We start from the raw sequence: 20,027 nt of genomic DNA, 5'->3' as shown, positions 1-20,027 counted from the left end.
GTAATTTTGCACAAGGTAGAAAGAGCCCCAAAGAAGTGAGAGAAAACAGATTCAATACAACATAATCAAAAACCATAGGGCACAGTTCAAAACTAAAGGAATATGGGAATCATTCCAGCCAAAAGAAAAGGTTAATAGCAGGATTAACAATATTAACCCTTAATTTTCCAAAAGATCAGTTCTCATACCCCCAGACACACAAAAGCAGACGGTCTGCAGCTGCAGACAACAGCTGAAAGGAACAAATACTGCTGACAAATAATGCATGAAGGATCCTACAAAAAGACAACTGGAGTTAATATCATTATCACTGAGCATTCCAATATCATATTCCAGTAACAACGTGCCAGAATCAAAATGAATGGAAATACCTCCTCAGTACCCACATATTCTGGATGTCTCCGTGGAGTCATTGGGGACGTACAGATGATGCCATCTCTCCAGAGTCGCTCTCTCCAACTTTTTTCTTTTGAAAATACCCTGAGCAATTCTTTCTTTAAAAAAGGTGATACTTTACTGCCACAATCACCCTGCTAGATTAATCAGAAAGGAAAGCAAGAAAATGACTAAAAACTAAACCATAAAACCCCATGACAGAGGAAAACACTATTGTATAGTAAATACTAAATAAGTAAATGGAAAAAGATCTAATAATGAGATAAGAGAGGCACCACTAGGTGCAAAGTGCAAACTTATGATACCTGATAAGAGATTCCTAAGTGAAAAGAACATTTAAAGAAGTGGAAGGCAGGGGCACATTTAAAGAAGTGGAAGGCAGACATTCTTTGTTTACAGGAAACTAAAATGGAAGTATTAGAATCTCAGACAATAAGGAACGTTTGGGGCAAAAGTGAGTGTGAATGGGAAGTTTTGCCAGCAGAGGGTACTGCAGGAGGCTTGGTAGTCATCTGGGACACTAACACTGTGGAGGTGAAGGGCAAGAGAGGTGGTCTTTTCTCTATCTCAATTTGGTTCTGCATAGTTGACAATGGGTGGGAGTTTGTGGGCCATCCACTGGTGGGTGCCAAATATATCTGGACGACCAATCAAGAGGCAGCAAACTTGGTGAGATTGGATCGTTTTGTGGTTTCAACTCTGTTATAAGAGGCCTTACCCAGACCCATCTCAGACCATACTCCTATTCGTTTGGACTGCCGCAGATTACAGTTGAAACCATCTCCTTTAAGATTCGAGATTTATTGGCTTGAAGAGGACAGCTTCGTGGAAAAGTTGAGAAGTTGGTGGTCTGAATTATTTGTGGAAGGAACAGGTAGGCACATAATCAGCAAGAATCTTAAGTTTTTGAAATAAAAAATCAAAGTTTGGAGAAAAGAGAACTCCCAGGAGAGAGAATGGAGGAAGAGGAGTTGTTTAGAAACAATAGTTGAGATTGATAGGGCTGAGAAGGAGAGGCAACTCTCACAGGATGAGAAGAAGAGGAGGATTGATGCAAAAGTGGAGTTCGACAAAGTTGCTTTTCAAGAAAAGATGAAATGGAGACAGCGTTTTAAATGTTTATGGCTGAAGGCAGGCAACAAAAATACAAGGTTTTTCCACAAAATGGCAAGTAGACTTCTATGAGAGGAAGATGGGATCAGAGACCACATAGTAGACTTCTACAAGAGGCTGTACAAAGAAGAATGGCGCACTAGGCCTTGACTTCTTGGACTATATTTTGAAACGGATGAATTTCGGTTCTAAATGGAGGAGCTGGATGAAGGTCTGCACAGCACCCCTTCTTTCTCTGTTTTGGTGAATGGTGCATCATGTGATTGCTTTAAGAGCTCAAGGGGTCTGAGGCAGGGAGAACCTCTTTCTCCCTTTCTACTTATTTGTGTGACAGAAGCCCTGAACAGGCTGATGAAAAGGGCAACTTCAGGGGGTTTTATATAAGGCTTTACAGTGGGAGATGAAAGAGTAGAGGTATCCATGCTGCAGTATGCTGATGATACTCTCATGTTCTGTGGTGCTTCTCTTGATCAGCTAAGATACTCTCATGTTCTGTGATACTCTCATGTTCTGTAAGGCTTTACTAGTGTCATGATACCAGTTGATTGGTCATAAGCATTTCCGGTATACCATAGTCAAAACCCTACAAATTATTTAAGAATACTTCTCACTTGCAGCAAAGAGAAAAGTCCTTTAGCAAGTATTGTGGATTTTTAATAATAAAACAGTGTTGTTTCCTTTTAGGTTTATGCTGTGAAAGATGTTTCAGTCTGATCAAGTTTGAGACAATCTCTTGAGCATGTCTTCCTTTTTCTTTTGAGGGCTTGACAGTTTTTTCCTTAGCATCAAGATTTTATTAGTTTATATATAAATGAATTCTGTAATACAGGAATGTTCAATAGAACCCCTAAATTTGGCTACCTACTGGCACCTACACTTTAATGTCCATTTTTTCTCTTTCTTTTAAAGGTCCCCTGTTGGTATATAAGTCCCCAATAAAATTATCCTAATAAGTTTTATCAAATATCTCACTTAGTGATCCAGAAATAAAATTACCCAACACACAGAGATAAATGAATACTAGTACAGTGTACACCAATACTGAACAAACTTGATATTGATAGATGACAAATTACGGATAAAGGAGGTGGCAAGTTCCAAAATATGCAACCTTCGCTACAACATAAAGAAGCTCCTCATGAGATAAAACAGCAGCTTTGTGATACGACCTATACAGTTCTGCTCCGAAGCCACCATGAGGCAACCAGTCAGCAGGGGCAAAATTAACAGCTTCAGCACAATTTAAGCCTGAAAAGACAATGTCCTTAAAAACTTATACCACAGAATGTGCAAGCTATTACTCAATATCACATGCAGAAGTTCATAGAAAGAAAATATTGCAATTGTGAAATGGCTTACCAAAATTAAAACCACCATGGTAAGACCTAGGAAAGGTTATAACAAAGTTTCCAGGCTCCTGAAAGAAAAACAATGGCACTAGATTAAATAGAGTATATTCAATAGATGGCAGATACAAGTAATTTTTTATAGCAAGAGAAAAGGAAATTTTATTGAATTAAAAAAAAAAAAAAGTTATGGACAACTCTTAGCTAAGAAGTGATAACTAACTCGGCCAATCAAAATAAAGCAACTATACATATGCACAAAGATAACATTATGATTAATCCCCCATGACTCGAGATGACCAAAGATCTGACCCAAAATAAGACCTTAAGAAATCTCTGAATTCACTGTGAACACGGAACCAGTCTATTATCATTGACACAGAAAATATTGGACTTCTTTCAGAAATTGAAGAGTATTACAACAAACAGAAAATACACTTAGAAAAAAAGCAAGACAAAAAAAATTCAAGTTTTAGGGACAAATTTATGGTAATTGTATCACAATTACATAGGTGATCAAAGAAAAAGAACTGCAGAAATATTCAACTTAGCCCATGACCATTACAGAAATAATCAAAGATATGAATATCAAGCTCCAAGACATCAAACCTGAAGTACACTATAAACTGGAACTCCATTTTCTTGCAAAACAGATGGGTTCAGCATGGTCACAAGCTGAAATAGCAAATCAGGCTGTGCATCAAATAGATCTGGAAGACAGTTTTTCATCACCTGCAAAAACCAAATATTGTCACAGACATCTTATTGGAATAAGAACCAAAAATCCTTCAGTACATAGTGCAAGCAGAAGCACCATACCCTCTCCACATCCAAAGATACAAAAGGAAGAGAGAATGGCCATCCAAGAAAATAAACTGGACAATGACCATAAAGAAGCAGCATCTCCATTACTACAAGGAAAGGTGCAGAAAATAGTGTTGAGCACTGATGTACAAAAAACATTTATGTATGACCATCTAGTCCATCTAAGTATTAAGCAGCCAATGGAAAAAACTTATCCCTGGAATAGTTAAAGAAGATTTATACCATTCTCTGAAATTTTGCAGTCTTAAACATGAGACTGCATTCACATGTAAACACAGCACATGCCAAGTAAACTCCTTGGATAATGCATAGTTTAGAATTTAGATGGACCAAGTTATTTAGAAAGACAAAAATATTGTCATATATTATACAGATGCATCCACTTTTTAAAGTTTTACCAGCAATTGTGCCACACATTATCATATTCACATCTCAAATACATGGAGACAGTAAACTTTTTTTTTTAGGCACAAGAAAAAAAGATATTTTATTAAAAAGAAAAAAAGGTTATAAATTCAGAGGTGACAATTCAGAGGTGACTACATGGCACCTCACCAATACAAAGCAGCTGATGACCAAAACAACAAACTGATCACTGTTACAATTCTGTAATTCAAGCACATTCCAAAACCCAATCCAATCCAATACAAGCACATTCTGTTCAAACTCAGGCAGCACCAGAACCCAATCCAATACAAAATGCCATCCTTTTCCCCTATCTTCTGTAAACCCCTGGTCCCATAATATGACAACACCCCCTGAAAGGTCCCCACCATCCACTTCCAACCAATCCCCACTGACCCTCCCCCAAATCTCTTCATCCAGGTTCATATTGTAAGACTCCAATTTTGTTTCCTGTAATAGATCTTCCTCTGGTCTGTATCGCCTGCTTAAGTTCCCAACCAATATTATTTTTTTTTTCTTTTCTGCCTCAAACCCCTAAGTTCCAACTCAATACCCTCATCCTTAAAACCTTACCCGACCCCTGATGCAAGTTGAGCTCCGACTCCTTACAGATCCTCCCCCAACACCTCCTCCTCTTCCCCTTCTTCATCCCAAGTCCCAACCTCTGTTCTTTATTAGATTTATTCTTCTTTTCCCTCCTGGCTTTCTCGAATTGTTCGCAAGCCCTCCTTGCAAAATCTTCCCCTCCCCATAAAAAAAATCCCAAAGATTTACCCACTACCACCTCCTTCTCAACCAAAGTACTAATTTCCAAGACACCCTTATGCACCCCTTCCAAAGCCCCTTGTTCCCCTTCTCTCTCCTTCATTACTTACTCTCCCCCCCCTCTTTTCCTCCAAGCAACCTTTCCTGTGCTCCTCTCCTCCCTTCTCCCCTTCCATTCCCGTATCAAGGCCCCCTATTTTTCTTTTCCTCTTCTACATTGTTTCCTTCTTCTCTCCCCTTCCCACTTCCACCATAGCCTTCCTTTTCCTACCGCCAGCCCTTTCTTTATTCCCACTCCTGTTGTATTCCACCAAATGGCTCTCCACCACCACCTCCTAGGCCAAGAGCCTACTAGTATTATGAGCACTTACCTCTTTCTCTAGAAGTTCGGCACCTGGCCCCTGCATGCACTTTTCATTGTCTTCATCAGTCACTGATTCTGTGCTTTCTTCCACTAGCTGTGATCTTCTTGAGAACGTCGAAACTCCATCTGCACAAGTAGAACTGGACAACAACGACATAGGACTTATCGTACTATACCTAACAATGGTTGTGCCATCCTCCTTCAGAGTAACGGCATCCTTCCCAAATCTTTCCTTGCCTTGCCTACCACCCTCGCTGCAATGTTTGGTCTTGCCTGCTGCTGAAAACGTTCCTCTTCACGGCCGAAGCTCCACCTTCTTCTCTCCTCCCTTGAATTTGGTTATCACCCACACCCAACCTTCATCTTTATTCCTCGAGTAATCTCCCTTACCATTTGATTTTTTTCAAAAAGTCTTTTCTAATTATTTTCTTACCAATTATATCCTTACCCACCTAACCCCCAGCCCATTTGATACATGTCCCCTTCGAAAATTGTCAAGGTCTCCATTCTTTAAACTATAGGCCCCATTCGAGCTTAATGTCTCATCAGTTCCCTCAGCCCCCCATGCCGTTTCTTCTCCCCCACCACTTTCACACGTCCCTCAGTCTCCCTTACTCCCCATCACCTCCCCTTCCATGTGTCCTTCCTTGCTAAATTCTCACTCACTCAAACCTTATGAAACACCACAATTACCCCTCCCCCCCACACACACACATTATCCACTTCTCCTTCCTTTGGATGACCCTTTGTCTTCACACCGTCTATACTATGAGCTCTATCTCTGCTAACAGACCCTTCCTTCCCCTCTCTCAAATCCTCCCCTTTCCCACTGTTCTCTTGAGCCAAACTCAACAAAGTCCTGTCTTCTTCTTCCACGACTATTCTTAATTCATAGCTTTCCCCTGCGTATAGCGGCTTCATCCTAATTGGAATATCAGCGATATCCTCCACTTCTACCAGTATTTTGGCCATGTCCAATCTATCCCAGCTTCTGTTCTTATCATCAATTTTCAAAAATCTCCAGCATACTTCCCTATCTCCTCAAACGTGATGATACTCCACGCATGTAATAGTATTCCAACCATGGCAATCCAAAAGTGTCCTTCTCTTCCTCTTTCCTTCTTCATTCAAAGCACCTGCTGCAGGAAACCACCACCCCAGTCTGAGGTCAAGGTCCCTCTCTGCCCTCCATTCTGCTTCCAGCACCTTCTGAGCCCAATCTCTACAGTGGAACATAAAAAGGTATACAGTCCTGCATTCAGCTTCCTGATCCCCAAAACCTTGCCATGTCCCCACTCAAGGTTTGTCCAAGCTTCCACCTTGTCTACATCCAAATCCAGTCCAATGAATCTTCTTACCAGGCTAGCGCTTAGCACCCTCATCCTTCCCTCCAGCTTCCCAACCTTCCCAACGTCAACTGTCAACACCGCATCTCTCCCTTTCCTCCACATATGTTTATGCTCGGTGGTACCTCATGGCTACCTTGGAACATATTAATTAAGTAAAATGCCATGAACTGTGACCTCTTTGTAGGTGACTCATAAAGTAATCAATCTGCAATTGCCCTTGGCAATGTGGACTTCCCATATTTGGAAGGTCCCATGATCACTAAACCATATCCACATCTCAGCAGTGTTTTAAAAGCGCAAGGGCTAATTTGCACCTGAGGCGCACACCTCGCCTTGCGCCTTTTTAAGAAAGGTGCAAAATTACAAAAAAAAAAAGCTAAAAATCAAAAAAAAAAGTAAGAAAAATCAAAAAAAAAAGCCAAAAATTTTTAAAAAAATTCAAAAAATTCAAAAAAAATATTAAACATAATGTTAATAAAAAATATAAACTTAAATTTTAAAATAAATGTTTTAGAAAACCTATTATCTAAAATTAAAATACATAAACATAACAAGTAAAGCGTATTCAAATGAAAATTTAAAAATAAAAGCAAACATATAAAGCATTTTCAAGCATGTAAAACCCACAATCTCTTTTTCTCCTTAATTGCATTGCTTCAAGCAGCTAATGTGATGTAAAACATATTGCATTCTTAATTCTATGAGTCGCCTTTGTACCACACCCCTCAAGGCAAGCCCGAACAAATCTATGTTAGGATCTGAAATTCTTATTTCTCACATAAAAAATAATGATTTTATAACTTTCATTGCCTTTTAAAGGCGCATCAGGCGCATAAAAATTTTATAGCTTTCATTGCCTTTTAAAGTCTATGTTAGGATCTGAAATTCTTATTTCTCACACAAAAATTCTTAAAGGCGCATCAGGCGCACACCTAGGCGCACCAGGCGTGAGCCTTTTGAAAGGGGTGCGCCTAGGACCTGGGTGAGGCGCATACCCCAAAATGCGCCTCGCTTGTGCTCCTAGGCGCGCCTTTTAAATCACCGCATCTCAAACACATAGAAAAGACTATTTTCAGACAATATTACTTTATCATATATCTCAATGTCCATCAAATATAATTTTGTTGTTTATACGAAAAAGGCCAAACCTCATATGCGGAAAAAAAGGCATCTATAGTCTATAGGTGATGCTCTCAGCTGTATGAAGCACAAGCAGTGCATGAGCAGGAGGGAGGAGCTTACTTATGCATAAGAGGATGGAGGATTGTTCGGACCGAGATTAAAATTTCATCACGTATTGGGGTGTATCGGCTGAAACGTATCATATCGGGGCCCTTTTGATACGCCCCTACACAAGGTGTTTTGGGGGTCCCACCTATTTCAGGGAATAGACGGACCTTAAACCAACCCCCCTGAACAAGTTTCGAAGAAAAAAAAAACTTACAAAAAAAAAAAAAGAAGAGTGAGACAAGATACAGCCTGATACACCCCATCCGGTGTATCGAGCAGTATAGATATTTTGAACCTTTGTTCTGTCCCATACAGATTTGAAAACATAAGGTTGACAAGGAAGTTCAGATCAGTAGAAGTTTAGGTTTATTCTTACAGGGTGGAGAGGAATTTACAAGAAGAATTAGTGGTCAACGAATCACTCAAACATTCAAACTCATATGACAAGTTTGAAGCAGGGCATATCAGGATCAATGCAGTGGATGAAGTAGAAGAGTAAGAAATCTGGAGGTAGCTATTCTGGGAGGCAGTTTTTCATGATCATGGTGAAGATGGGATATATGGCCTTATTTTGGATAAGAAAGCATCAGTTTTATTGATTATGTAAGCAAATAATGCACAAGTATGCAAACAACTTTAAGAGAGAACAGTTACTTCTATCTCTCCCCAAAATAATTTATTTTACAACTGAGTCCAAAAAAAAAACTAATTCCTTGCCACCCCTCATTTACCTAATGCTTCTGCCATACAATTAGTTAATATTGGCACCCACTAGATTTTTATTTGCATATTCCTCGTCAGCCATCTAAAATTCTTGATTTCATTTACATAGGCCAACACAGCTCTTTCACTCTTCAGCAATCAACCTATCACCATCTTAGAATCTCCTTCAATGAATAATTTGTTTAAATTCATGTCCCTTGCTCACTGCACACCATCCATAAACTCTGCTCTTGTAGAACCTCTCATTTCAAAAGGACCCAAGAACAGAGCAAGTATGGTTATGTTTGGCAAGGCTTCTTGCCTCTAAACAGGCTTTTTAGAAGCGCTTTTTCGATAAGCACTTTTAGAAAAGCACTTAAAATTCACTTGGTAAGGTGCTTTTTTGGGTGCTTTCTCTAATGAAAAAATGCACTTATTTGACAACATTGCTTGGTTCAGAACGGGCTTTCACCACTAGGGGAGGGAGGAACCAGTTATAGCCGGTTGTGCCTCTTGAAGACGAAGGAAGAGGGACAACCACTTTAGTAGGTTATCGGTGGATTGTAAAAGAAGAGTAGGAGGCAAAAGAGGCAAGAATTTCAGGGGTTTTGTGGGAATTTCCCAGCAGTCTTCGAGGAGGAGAGAACCAGCCCCAACATCTCCTCAGAACAGAGAGAGGAAACCGACCAACAGTGATGGCTAGATCTGGCTGGTTACGGATGCAAAGGGAACGAGAAGATCGTGGTTTGGGAGGGAGGGGAACTGAAGCTACCTCGGGCAGAACCAGGAAGAGAGAAGTCTCAAGTAAATGACAACCACGAGCCAGAGACAATCGTAACAGAGATTGCAGCTGTTTCAGGTGTAAGGGTGGAAGAAGCTGGGGTGGAGTCAGTAGACGAAGGCAGAGAGGACGGAGTAGACGTGGTTGAGACCTCGAACACAAAGTCCCATCTCAGACTGGGGTCGAGGTGTCTCCTGATAGATTTGAAGATAGTTTCAGTCGGCAGGAGGTGAGTGAGCTCAATGAGGTGGGACTATCCCCGGGAATTCTCCCTTGTCTTTCTTCTCCCCTTGGAACATTTCCCATTTCTGCTCCACCTCTAATTAGGGGTAACACAGGGGCTGTTCTGAAGGGGAAGGGAAGACTATTGGCGTCCGGGGGTAGGAAGGCTGGTATGAAAAGAAAAAGGGGGTGGGAAAACCAAGTATAGTCTATAACAGGAAGGGAAAAACAAAGAAGTTGGGGGAGAATAATCAGGGGGAGGAGGGATCAGGAGAGAAGGAGCTGTGGGACGAAGCAGATAGTAATCAGGAAGTATGAGAGAAGGGGTCAGAGAAAAAGAAGACATCAGAGAGAAAGAGGAAGGTGGGAATCAAAGAGTTAGTAGAGAGACAGATAGAGGTAGGCAGAGCTCTGGGCCTGTTTTTTCTAGGGGGAGAAGAAACGGTGAGGAAAGCCATTGATCAGTACGAGAGAACTAGAAAGGAGAAACAAGAAGAAAGGGCTAACTGGGGAAGTGCAGAAGAGGGAGGGGAAGAGGGGGGAGGGAGACACGCAGGGCTGACGGAAGAGGAATCGAAGGGCAGATAAAGGGGGAGAGGGGAGCAGCGGGAATGAAGTTGCTATCCTGGAATGTAAAGGGTTTGAAAGATGGGAAAAGGAGAGAGGCGGTCAAGAATCTTCTGAGAAAACACAATCCAGATGTTGTCTTGTTTCAGGAAAATAAACTGGAACCTTTCAATTTAAGGGTGAAGATTGAGATTTGGGGGTCAGAGAGAGGAGAATGGGCCGAGGTGAATGCAGCGGGTATGTCAGGGGGGGTATGGTGGTAATGTGGGACCCAAGTAACATACAGAAGGAAAAGAACAGGAGGACTTTTGAAGACAAGGCTTTTAACATGGAGAAGATGATTGTGGCTGTGGGCAGACCAGTGGTAGAATGGGTGTTGTTTCTTCCTGAATTCAGCCAACAAAAAAAGGAGGATCTTGGGAGTGGGTTAGGGAGAGATTTTGGGATATGAAATATGTAATGTAGAGTCTGTTATCTAATTTGGTAGTAGGCTCTTTTGTTTTTCTTTGTTTCCAGGTGTTGTCTCATCACCCTGATCTGTGATTTCTTTTCATTTAATAAAATTTTTGCCATTTACTTATCAAAAAAAAAAAACAGAAAAAAAAAACAATGAACAGGCTCTTCAAACTCCAAAAATATAGAAAAGGAGCCTCTTTACTTCTCCCTACACTCAATTTTTTCACCTTCGTGGGCCTCATTCCAAACAAACCCCCTTTTAACCTTGCAAACACTTTTGAAAATTGAGCTGTACTGAGGGATTCCTGATTGTTGAAACGTCTTACAGTGTTAGGCTTCTTCTTCACATCCCTCAGACCCCTTTGGTCACCAAACTTGAATCTCCAACATCTGTCACAGGCATCAGATCAAATTTTGAACATTTTCCTAGCAAAATCCTCCTGTCCAATAAAATGTAAACCCAAAGCCTTACCTCCACCACTTTTTCCAAATGAACTGTCCCCTCAACTACATGAGTCTCATCCAAGATCACTTCCTCAGCATCTGAAACATCCTCAATATTAACATCTTTATGATCAATAATGCAATGTAAAGGGTTAGTTCTATATTTGTTTCATCTATAGGATTTAATTCCCACGTTCTTTTCGATGCTTCCATCGCCTTGAACCAACCCACCTTCAACACCAACACCTTTCATTGATCCCACATCCCCTTGCTGAGGAAGTTGGGATAGATGTTTATTTACACATACCTATTTTAGGAATGGATGTAGCATAGAGTGTAATCGTTTTTTGTCATTTTTTGTTTGGGTCATTGGTATGGTTTGTAAATCCAGATTGGCTATTGGATTTGTTGGTTGTGTTTTGGTCCTGACTTTTTGGAGTTTATGTTTGGTAAAATTTGGGAGTCTCTTATTTGGGGTTGGAGCCGCAAAGATTGTATACTTCTGCATGTTTTTTTCTTTTTATAAAAACTTTACTTTATTATCAAAAAAAAAAAAAAGAATTTGCCTACTATGTGTATCCCACTAAAACGTTTTATGCAGACAAGGGAATAAAGGAAAAGTATTTTTTTCACTTCCATTACAAATTCTCAATATCACTCAAGCAGCTCAAGTGAAAGCTCGTGATTATTGATCCAACCTGCATGCATTATGTAGTTTTACTGAAATTCAATTAGAGAAAAATAAATGAAAAATAAACTAAATGAAGTTCAAAGACTACCTGCTCAAAAGAATGGGCTTCACTACCAGGAACGCTGTACCAACATTTTGGCTCTCCCCTGAAGGCATATGAGAAGAAGAGAGTGAGAGCTTTGCAAATGATTAACTGTTTAAGATCTGGTTTTTCCATGAAAGCAAGAGGCCACATTTCAATTAACCCAAGAATTACTACATAAAAGAGAGTGAAAATAGGCGACTTTTTGGGGGAGGATAAATGAGAAAAGGATGAGAAGAAGAGAGTGAGAGCTTTGCAAATGATTAACTGTTTAAGATCTGGTTTTTCCATGAAAGCAAGAGGCCACATTTCAATTAACCCAAGAATTACTACATAAAAGAGAGTGAAAATAGGCGACTTTTTGGGGGAGGATAAATGAGAAAAGGATATGTATTGACAACCAAAATAAATTATACACAACAAAAAATACAGACTATTTTTTAATGAACATTGCTAGTGCATCCGGTAAAAGAGTCAAAAATGTGCAAAGCACATTTCAAAGAGGGATCCTCACGCACAAGGCTATATTAGTTTAAAAGAATCAAACGAAAGATGGAGAGAGGAAATTGCTACTGCATTTTCATTAGATCAAAAAAAAAAATGCCACCATACTTTCATAACAAAAATACATATAGTTTAAGCTAGACCTGCTCATGGGCTGGGGTTGGGCTTGGATTTTGCCAAATTTTGAATGGACCTAGCTTGAAGCCTGAGCCTGAAACAGTATAAAATGTTCGCAGAACAAACCCAAAGACCACCCATGAACAGGTCTACTTTAAGCTAACATGTTAGGGGGAAAATGTGACTGACAATGTCAGACAAATGATATTTTTCAAAGAGAATGGAATGAAGATTGATGTTTTCATAAGGTATCACAGTATGGAACTATGGATTCCATCGATAGATAAGGAAGAATCCCTGCTGTACAAAAAGTATGGATATATATGAGGCCATACACCAAAATACCAACCCCCAGGTCTTCAAATTTGTTTCTATTCTCATCATTACAAAAATGGATGAAATCCAAACCCTTAAGCTCTTCTAAAATGGAAGTCCAAAAGAAAAATAGATGTTCAATCTTTCCCATGACAGCACTACAAATACAAAAGGAAACGTAAGGACTCATCCCTCTCCAAAGACGAAAATCAAGAGATAGCCCCACCATAATATTCTCCCCCAACAACATGCAAACCCAATCTGTCAGAGAATTTGCTCATATTTGGACCCATCTGAATGAACTATTTAATATTGACTAAAATTATATTTCCCAGATGAAGTAACGCACATTTATGGTCCTTGGGTCTTTTCAGCATCCACCCCATGATTGATTGTTGGTCTTTTTCCACTACTAGCAGCACTAGGTAGCTGTCTGGATAACAAACCAAACATAACCCTGGTAGTAGAAAGTGCAACCATCAAAGTTATATCTTGTTAACGGTTTATAAATACTCCACCCACTTCTGAGATGTGACCTCTGTGAATTTAATAGGGTAGAGGAGTGGAAGGATCCAATGTCATAGGGATTGAGGTTTTTCTTGATGAAGGTGCATATTATGATTTTTCACATTAAAACTAATAAAAAATGATCAAGGAAATCCAATACAACAAATGCACCTGATTTAGGCCCTATTTTTAGTGGAACAAAGACGGATTGAGCTAGAACAGAAACATGCAGATAGTCTGACATGTTAATTGCATGGAATGGACAGTCACATCATAACTTCAAATGAACTTAAAATGGCAGAATGAACACCATGACTCTCACAATGTGATACCCCCTTGATTGTAAACCTGCTTCTCCTTCTTCTTCTTTTGGTGCTCTATCCCTTTGGTAACTTTTCTACCAATACAAGGTTGTTCCACGCATCTTTGTCGTTACAATCTTCACTTCTATTTCTTCATTCAATTTCTTTCAATCAAAATAACTTTCAATGTTGTCTAACCAACCCAAAAACTCTTTGGGTTCCAAATCACCATCAAACTCAATAATATGAAGCATAACACTGTAACCTTGATTGGATTGTAAGGCTCGAACTTTGTGATCTTCCATCGCTAATTGTTACTCATTTCATGCTGGTCACCTTTAGGTTGCTCAATGTCTTCTTCACTTGGTACTTGATTCTTTACTAACAATGTTAGAGGGCTGTTCATCAATTCTAGGAGCTTTCCCCCTCCTTCCTAGCTCCAAATCACTTGTTCTGTCACCATCTCTAACAGTATTTTGGGCTACAAGTTCAACAAGACGTTCAATCTGATCCTGCAGCCCTCTTACAGCCTCTTGGAACACCTCTACAGTGACATGGTGTGGTCTTCTACCACCCCTACCACATCCACCTGTTGCAGCCATAATAATCTAAGCAAGATACAGCAAGAAGATGACTTCTGTCTCCTACTTATTTCCCATTGCATGGAAGAATTGTATTATTGTCACCCTCCTTAATCCATTTATGCTTTGACTTTTGTCTCCTACTTATGTCCTCTTTATGGAGTACATCATCTTCCAATTGTTTCCACAGGGACCATCTAGTTTCCTTATCTCCTTCCCCAAAAGTACCCCTTCCCTCCTTTTTATCTAACTCCTCATTTTGATTAATCGATGTTTGCTTCCTCTCTTCAATCCTCTCGAACTCCAAAGTGTTCCATTCCTTTCAATTTCCTATGAAATCTCATCCCCTTCCATTGAACTCTTGGGTTGTTCTCCCCCCCCCCACACCCACCACTCTCTAATCTTTTGTGAAAATCCCGAGTGACACAACCACATGTTCTCAAAGCGAAAGGGGGCTGGTCCTCTACCATCAAACTTCTTAAAGATGGAGACAGGCCAACGGTCCGAAGTTAATTCAGGCAAAGCTCTATACACTAGACCACCCCAATGCTCCTCCCAATCCACCAAAAAAAAGAAATCTATCCAGTTTGGAGCAAATTGGGCTAGCTTGGAGGTTGGACCAAGAATAATTACTATGTAAGAGAGGCAATTCTTTAAGCTCAAAAACATTTATGAACTGATTAAACCTTCTCATACTTGTAGTAGTACCCTGCCTCCTATTATTTGTTTCTTCAGTAAAGATGATCACATTAAAGTCTCCACCAATATACCAAGGTCCCTCCCGCAATCCTCTTATATACCCAATTTCTCCCACATTTCCTTCCTATCCCTATATCCATTCACACCTTACAAATTTGTTAAAACCCATTCAAAATTGTCCTCCACTTGTTAAAACTTTATAGATACTATGAATTTGCCCACAAGTTCTTTAATTCCAATCATATTCTCCTCTCTCCACAAAGTTACCATACCCCCAAAAGACCCACAAGATTGGAACCATTGCCCGACTTATTTCCATAGTCCTCCAAACACTTCTTGCCCATCTACTATCAAACTCTGCTAATTTTGTTTCCTGAAGAACAAGAATTTCGAGATTCTCTTTTCTTACCGCTTCCTTAATGGTTGTCCTTTTTCTAGCACTACCTAGACCATGAACATTCCAACTTAGGATCTTCATAATTATCTTGTCCTTCAGGAAATAAAATTATCTTCATAATTATCCTGTCCTTCATAATTATCTTCATAATTATCTTTTTGCTCCCCTTCTACTATTCCCCTTCCTACTTGTCTTTTGTCCTTTCCCTTCTCACACTAAACTCTTTGTCACCTTCCACCCCTTTTGAGTATTTTTAATTCTTCTTTAAACAACATGGTCATACCATACACCTCTCTATCTTCCTCGCCAATACCAATTTCCCCCACACTGCAAAAATAATTGAATCAGTCTCAGAGTCCAAATTATTGTCATCTAACAAACTACAATTCACCCCAATCTCCATCGACGTCATCTGGGTCTTCCTTTCGAATTTTGGTATGTCTTGGGTTGGTCGCTCCATTACGCTTCAACTAGCATGGGATTCTTGAGACACAGCCCTCAGTCTCCACTGTCAAGCCCCCTTCAATCCATTGAAGGACTAAGGGACCATACTCGATTATCACTCATTGATTCATCAAAGATTAAGTTATACAAAATATTTAATAAGCCAGAAACTAAAGACATTTCAAACTCTCTGAGGTTCCTCACCAGCCCCAAGTTCCAATTCAATCCAGTAGATGAGGGAGATCCAATGAAGTCAAGCACATGTTTTCTTTAAAACATGAGAGAGCAAACAAGGAAGGAAATACATCTTTCAAAGGAAGCTCCCCAACCCAAACATCTTCCCAAAATCTAATTTTATTACCATAAGCCAAGTCATACCTGACATGCTCAAGAAAATGAGGGAGAATAATACCATGTACTATTTTCCATAATGCAACTAGATTAGCTCTACGCAGAATACTAGCATCCCAACCATTCCTTGAAAGTCCATAATACTTGAAATCACTTTATGCCACAACTTTCCACACTCCAAGGGGAAGTGCCATATCCACTTACCTAAGAGAGCCAAGTTTTTCAAGATAATGTTTCCAAAACCCAATCCACCTCCTATTTCCTTTTGAACACCTTCTCCCACCTCACCAAATGATCCTTTTTCCTATCTCCCAATTCCCAAAGAAAATCCCTCATCAACTTCTCCACTCTTTTCACAATTGCTTAAGACATCCTAAAGATAGACACGAGATAAACAAGGAGGTTAGCCAACACACACTTTATCAAAGTGATTCTCCTACCCAAAGAGATATAGTTCCATTTCTATCCAGCCAATCCTTTCTTTATTCTCCCCACCATCTTTTTTTTTATCAGAAACACAGAAAATATTCATTAAATTAAAAGAATGTGTACAACAAGAAGTTGTGGGTAGACAAAAGGTCCACAGAAACCCCACTAATTACAAATACAGACCCAAGCTTAACCCAACAAAGCTTCATTCTCTCCACAATCAGGCTCCAAAAACTAGCAAATCTCAGGTTACCATCTAGAGGTAATCCTAAATATTTTAAAGGCCACTCCCCTCTCCTACACCCCAAAGACTCAACCATAGAGTTTAATTCCTCTAGCCAACATGGACTTTATCAAAGTGATTACTTGACTAGGCACATCAAGTAATTGAGTATGGTCCCTTAGCCCTCAGTCTCCACAATAAAGTCTCCTCCGATCCACAACCTTTCATTCTCCAGGGGGAAGTGCCATAACCACTTAACTAAGAGAGCCAAGTCTTTCAAGCTAATGTTTCCAAAACCCAACCCACCCTCCTCTTTCCTTTTGACCACCTTCTCCCACCCCCCACTCTTTTCACACCTCAAAGACTCAGCTAGTCAGCCAATAGAGCTTAACTCCTCTACTTCAACATTTATAACAATCACCACTCTTGTTCCAATTGACTTTTAAATTAGACATTCTTTCAAAGAGGTTTTCACAACCTTTCATTCTCCAGGGGGAAGTGCCATAACCACTTAACAAAGAGAGCCAAGTCTTTCAAGCTAATGTTTCCAAAACCCAACTCACCCTCCTCTTTCCTTTTGACCACCTTCTCCCACCCTCCACTCTTTTCACACCTCAAAGACTCATCTAGTCAGCCAATAGAGCTTAACTCCTCTACTTCAACATTTATAACAATCACCACTCTTGTTCCAATTGACTTTTAAATTAGGCATTCTTTCAAAGAGGTTTCTCCTTAAAATTTTTGTTTAATACAAAATTACAACCTTGTTTAGTTATTAATACTTTTTTTATGCAATTACACTATTAATACTAGTTATAATAAAGTGTCATGTGCAAAATATCATAGTTAATTGATCTAAAATGCTACTGTCTTGTAAATTCTAATGTTATTAGTATATAAATTGATATGCATGATGATTGGTATGTAAATAAAGGGAACTAACCTAGAATTTTGTTTTTTCCTTTGTGAAATTTTATTACCTAGGCAACGCCTAAATGACTTGACACTCCACTGCCACCTAGAATCACCTAGACACCTTTCCAACTATGGGGGTTTAGTTCTATACTAAATTTGGAAACTTTCAAGTAATGGCATTCCTCTAATAGCAAGTTCAATTAAAGCACTTGTAATAATAAATGAAGCACATCAAGTAAGCATATTTACAGATTTCCATAGGTTTTGAATAGTTGTAGATATTATTAGCAAAAAAGGCCTTGCATTAATGTAAAACAAAATGCATTAACCAATCCAACTAGAATGAAAGAGAATAACTAACAAATAGAAATAGACAAACACAAAATATTAAAGAAGAAAATGCATAGCAGATACATACCAGTGTAGGTAATTCATTGAATAAAAACAATGGTCTTCAAAATGCCAACAGAAGGATGAAAAGAGCATCCCAATATACAGCCAGGGCACCATGACACCAGCAATATTATGGTGGACTGCACGAAGCACCGACCCTTGCAGTTTGGGCAAGTTGTTGAGATTCCATGGACTAGCACAATACTCATTCCATACCTCGACCTCAACTGAAGTTGGCCTTGGATCATTTACACGAGGAAAGCCACTTCCATATATGGATGTATCCAAGTCACTGCCATACAACACTTCGACTTCACCCACTGACCCCTCCACAATTTCCCAAAACCTTTTCTCCATTTGCAAACGTGAGACACATGCTGACCCAAACCATTTCCTTTTGGCCCGGTCAGCCAAACGCCTAAAAGCATCCAATGAGAAATGCTTTCCAGGAACGAAACCAAAACTATCTTTATCGGAATTTACACATTCCAAGCAATACCAGTTACCAGGAGGCACCTTCTTCAATGGTGGTGAAAGACAATAAATATGCCAACCCTTGTTACACCTATCACACAATAGCATTACTTCTCCATGTAGTCCACTTCTGCATTGTTCGCATATCTGATCCAAATCATCTTGCTTCTCTAGTGTACCTACCTTTGTTCTCTCCCCACCAGAATTTCTCCGTCTCTTTTTAGAACTAGAAACAACAGAGCCCTGTATACTCTTCCCATTCCCACATATTCCTTTCTTATATCTTTTCACAGATTTGTCATGATTTGACTGACTATGATAAACCTCGTAATCATACAAATGCTCCCGATACAACTGGCACAAAACATGTTTCGAGCACTCTGAAATCTTCCCTACTGATCTCACGAACCTAAAAACCTCTGCCCATTTCTTCTCCTTTACAACCTTATCATAACCTCCATAGCGTTTAACAGCATTGAAAAGTTTACACAAATCCAATTCTTCCCCTTCAAAAACCACCCTCTTCTTTTGTCTCTTCCCACTGTGATATTCCAAAAACCGGTTGTACTCCAATTCAAATGTCTTAGGATCACAGGCAGCTACACGCGCCTGCAACTGATGAATTGCTTGTGTTTTTGTAGGAAAGGTGAATGATTCTAAGTCTAATGCAAATGGGGGTTTCCAACTCTTGGGTGGAACAATTCGGCAGATCCCATATGGCTCTGCTTCCGGCCTGATCTTATATATAAACTCTAAAGGGTCCTTAAATTCTTCTTCTGTTGGATAAAAGGCAGGAGCCTGTGGTATATTCAATGCCCCGGATGAAGATACAGCAGAACTGTGACCTGGAACCCCTTTTTCAACTGCCCTAGGTCTTCCTTTCCCCATTAAAAGCAGACACCATAGAGAGAAACCTAAAGGCGCGCATACACAGAACCTTAACTACAAAGAACAGAAAGAATCACTAGGGTTTTGTTAGTACTATTACCTGGAGAGTTTCGACTTTGGACGTGAACCTTATGGAGACTGATCCGCAGTGTCTGCTGTTTCGGTTGTTTTCCGGTTGCAAGACTTTCGAGTGGGAGGGAGTATTTTCCGTGGGAGATTTGATATCGGGACGGGATCAAAAATCAAATTTGTTTATAGGTTGCGAAAAAATAAGGTTTAAGTTTTGGGTTTAAATGTTGCTGAAATTACAGAAACATCTCTATTTATGATTTACTACTTTCCTTTCTATCGGAAGTTCGGAACTTCTTTTCGTCGTTATCGTGCTTCACCCTTAAAAGTTTCACCTCTTTCCCTTTTGAGGTCATGGGGATAACCGGATAAGTAATAACGTCACCCTTGGAAAATTGGAAGGACGGAATGATACCGTCCTCCCACATGTGACATACACGTGATACACATACCCTTTGACGTCACATCCCACTGCCAACTGGCAACACTAAAGGACATGATTTGATCCCATCAGTCTATGAAAAGAAGAGTCATATTTTCGCGAAACACTGGATATTACTTGACACGTCAACGTAGAAGACGAGCGAATCACGCTTTGACTAAATCCAAAACATACTTTAGAGACCGTTTGGCAGTCTGAAACTTTCTACTTGAAGGGGTACACAACGCGAGTAGTCCATC

At 39.8% G+C, this 20,027-nt stretch overlaps 1 protein-coding gene across 8 annotated transcripts in view; it reads right to left on the bottom strand.

Moving 5' to 3' along the window:
- Nucleotides 1–19,540, bottom strand: part of LOC148879953 (transcription factor jumonji (jmjC) domain-containing protein) — a 120,910-nt gene extending 101,370 nt beyond the window's left edge. For 3 of the 8 annotated variants that reach the window (XM_088961734.1, XM_088961739.1, XM_088961742.1), the window contains exons 1-8: nucleotides 19,378–19,540; nucleotides 17,941–19,303; nucleotides 11,745–11,802; nucleotides 3,465–3,587; nucleotides 2,869–2,926; nucleotides 2,621–2,757; nucleotides 372–533; nucleotides 189–275 (exon numbers count right to left, since the gene is read on the bottom strand). In XM_088961734.1, coding sequence (XP_088817860.1) covers nucleotides 189–275; nucleotides 372–533; nucleotides 2,621–2,757; nucleotides 2,869–2,926; nucleotides 3,465–3,587; nucleotides 11,745–11,802; nucleotides 17,941–19,277 — 1,962 coding nt within the window. In that variant the 5' untranslated portion in view covers nucleotides 19,278–19,303; nucleotides 19,378–19,540. Of the gene's footprint in view, nucleotides 1–188; nucleotides 276–371; nucleotides 534–2,620; nucleotides 2,758–2,868; nucleotides 2,927–3,464; nucleotides 3,588–11,744; nucleotides 11,803–17,940; nucleotides 19,328–19,377 lie in introns of those variants that run through there. The other 5 variants (XM_088961735.1, XM_088961740.1, XM_088961736.1 and 2 more) reach the window with 4 other exon arrangements.
- Between the last annotated feature and the right edge of the window lie 487 nt (nucleotides 19,541–20,027).

Source organism: Nelumbo lutea, chromosome 1 (genome assembly GCF_056320005.1).
Source record: "Nelumbo lutea isolate HS-2025 chromosome 1, American lotus-T2T, whole genome shotgun sequence".
Lineage (NCBI taxonomy): Eukaryota > Viridiplantae > Streptophyta > Magnoliopsida > Proteales > Nelumbonaceae > Nelumbo > Nelumbo lutea.
Note: the sequence above shows the minus strand (reverse complement) of the source record. Positions and strands in the feature narration are given on the sequence as shown.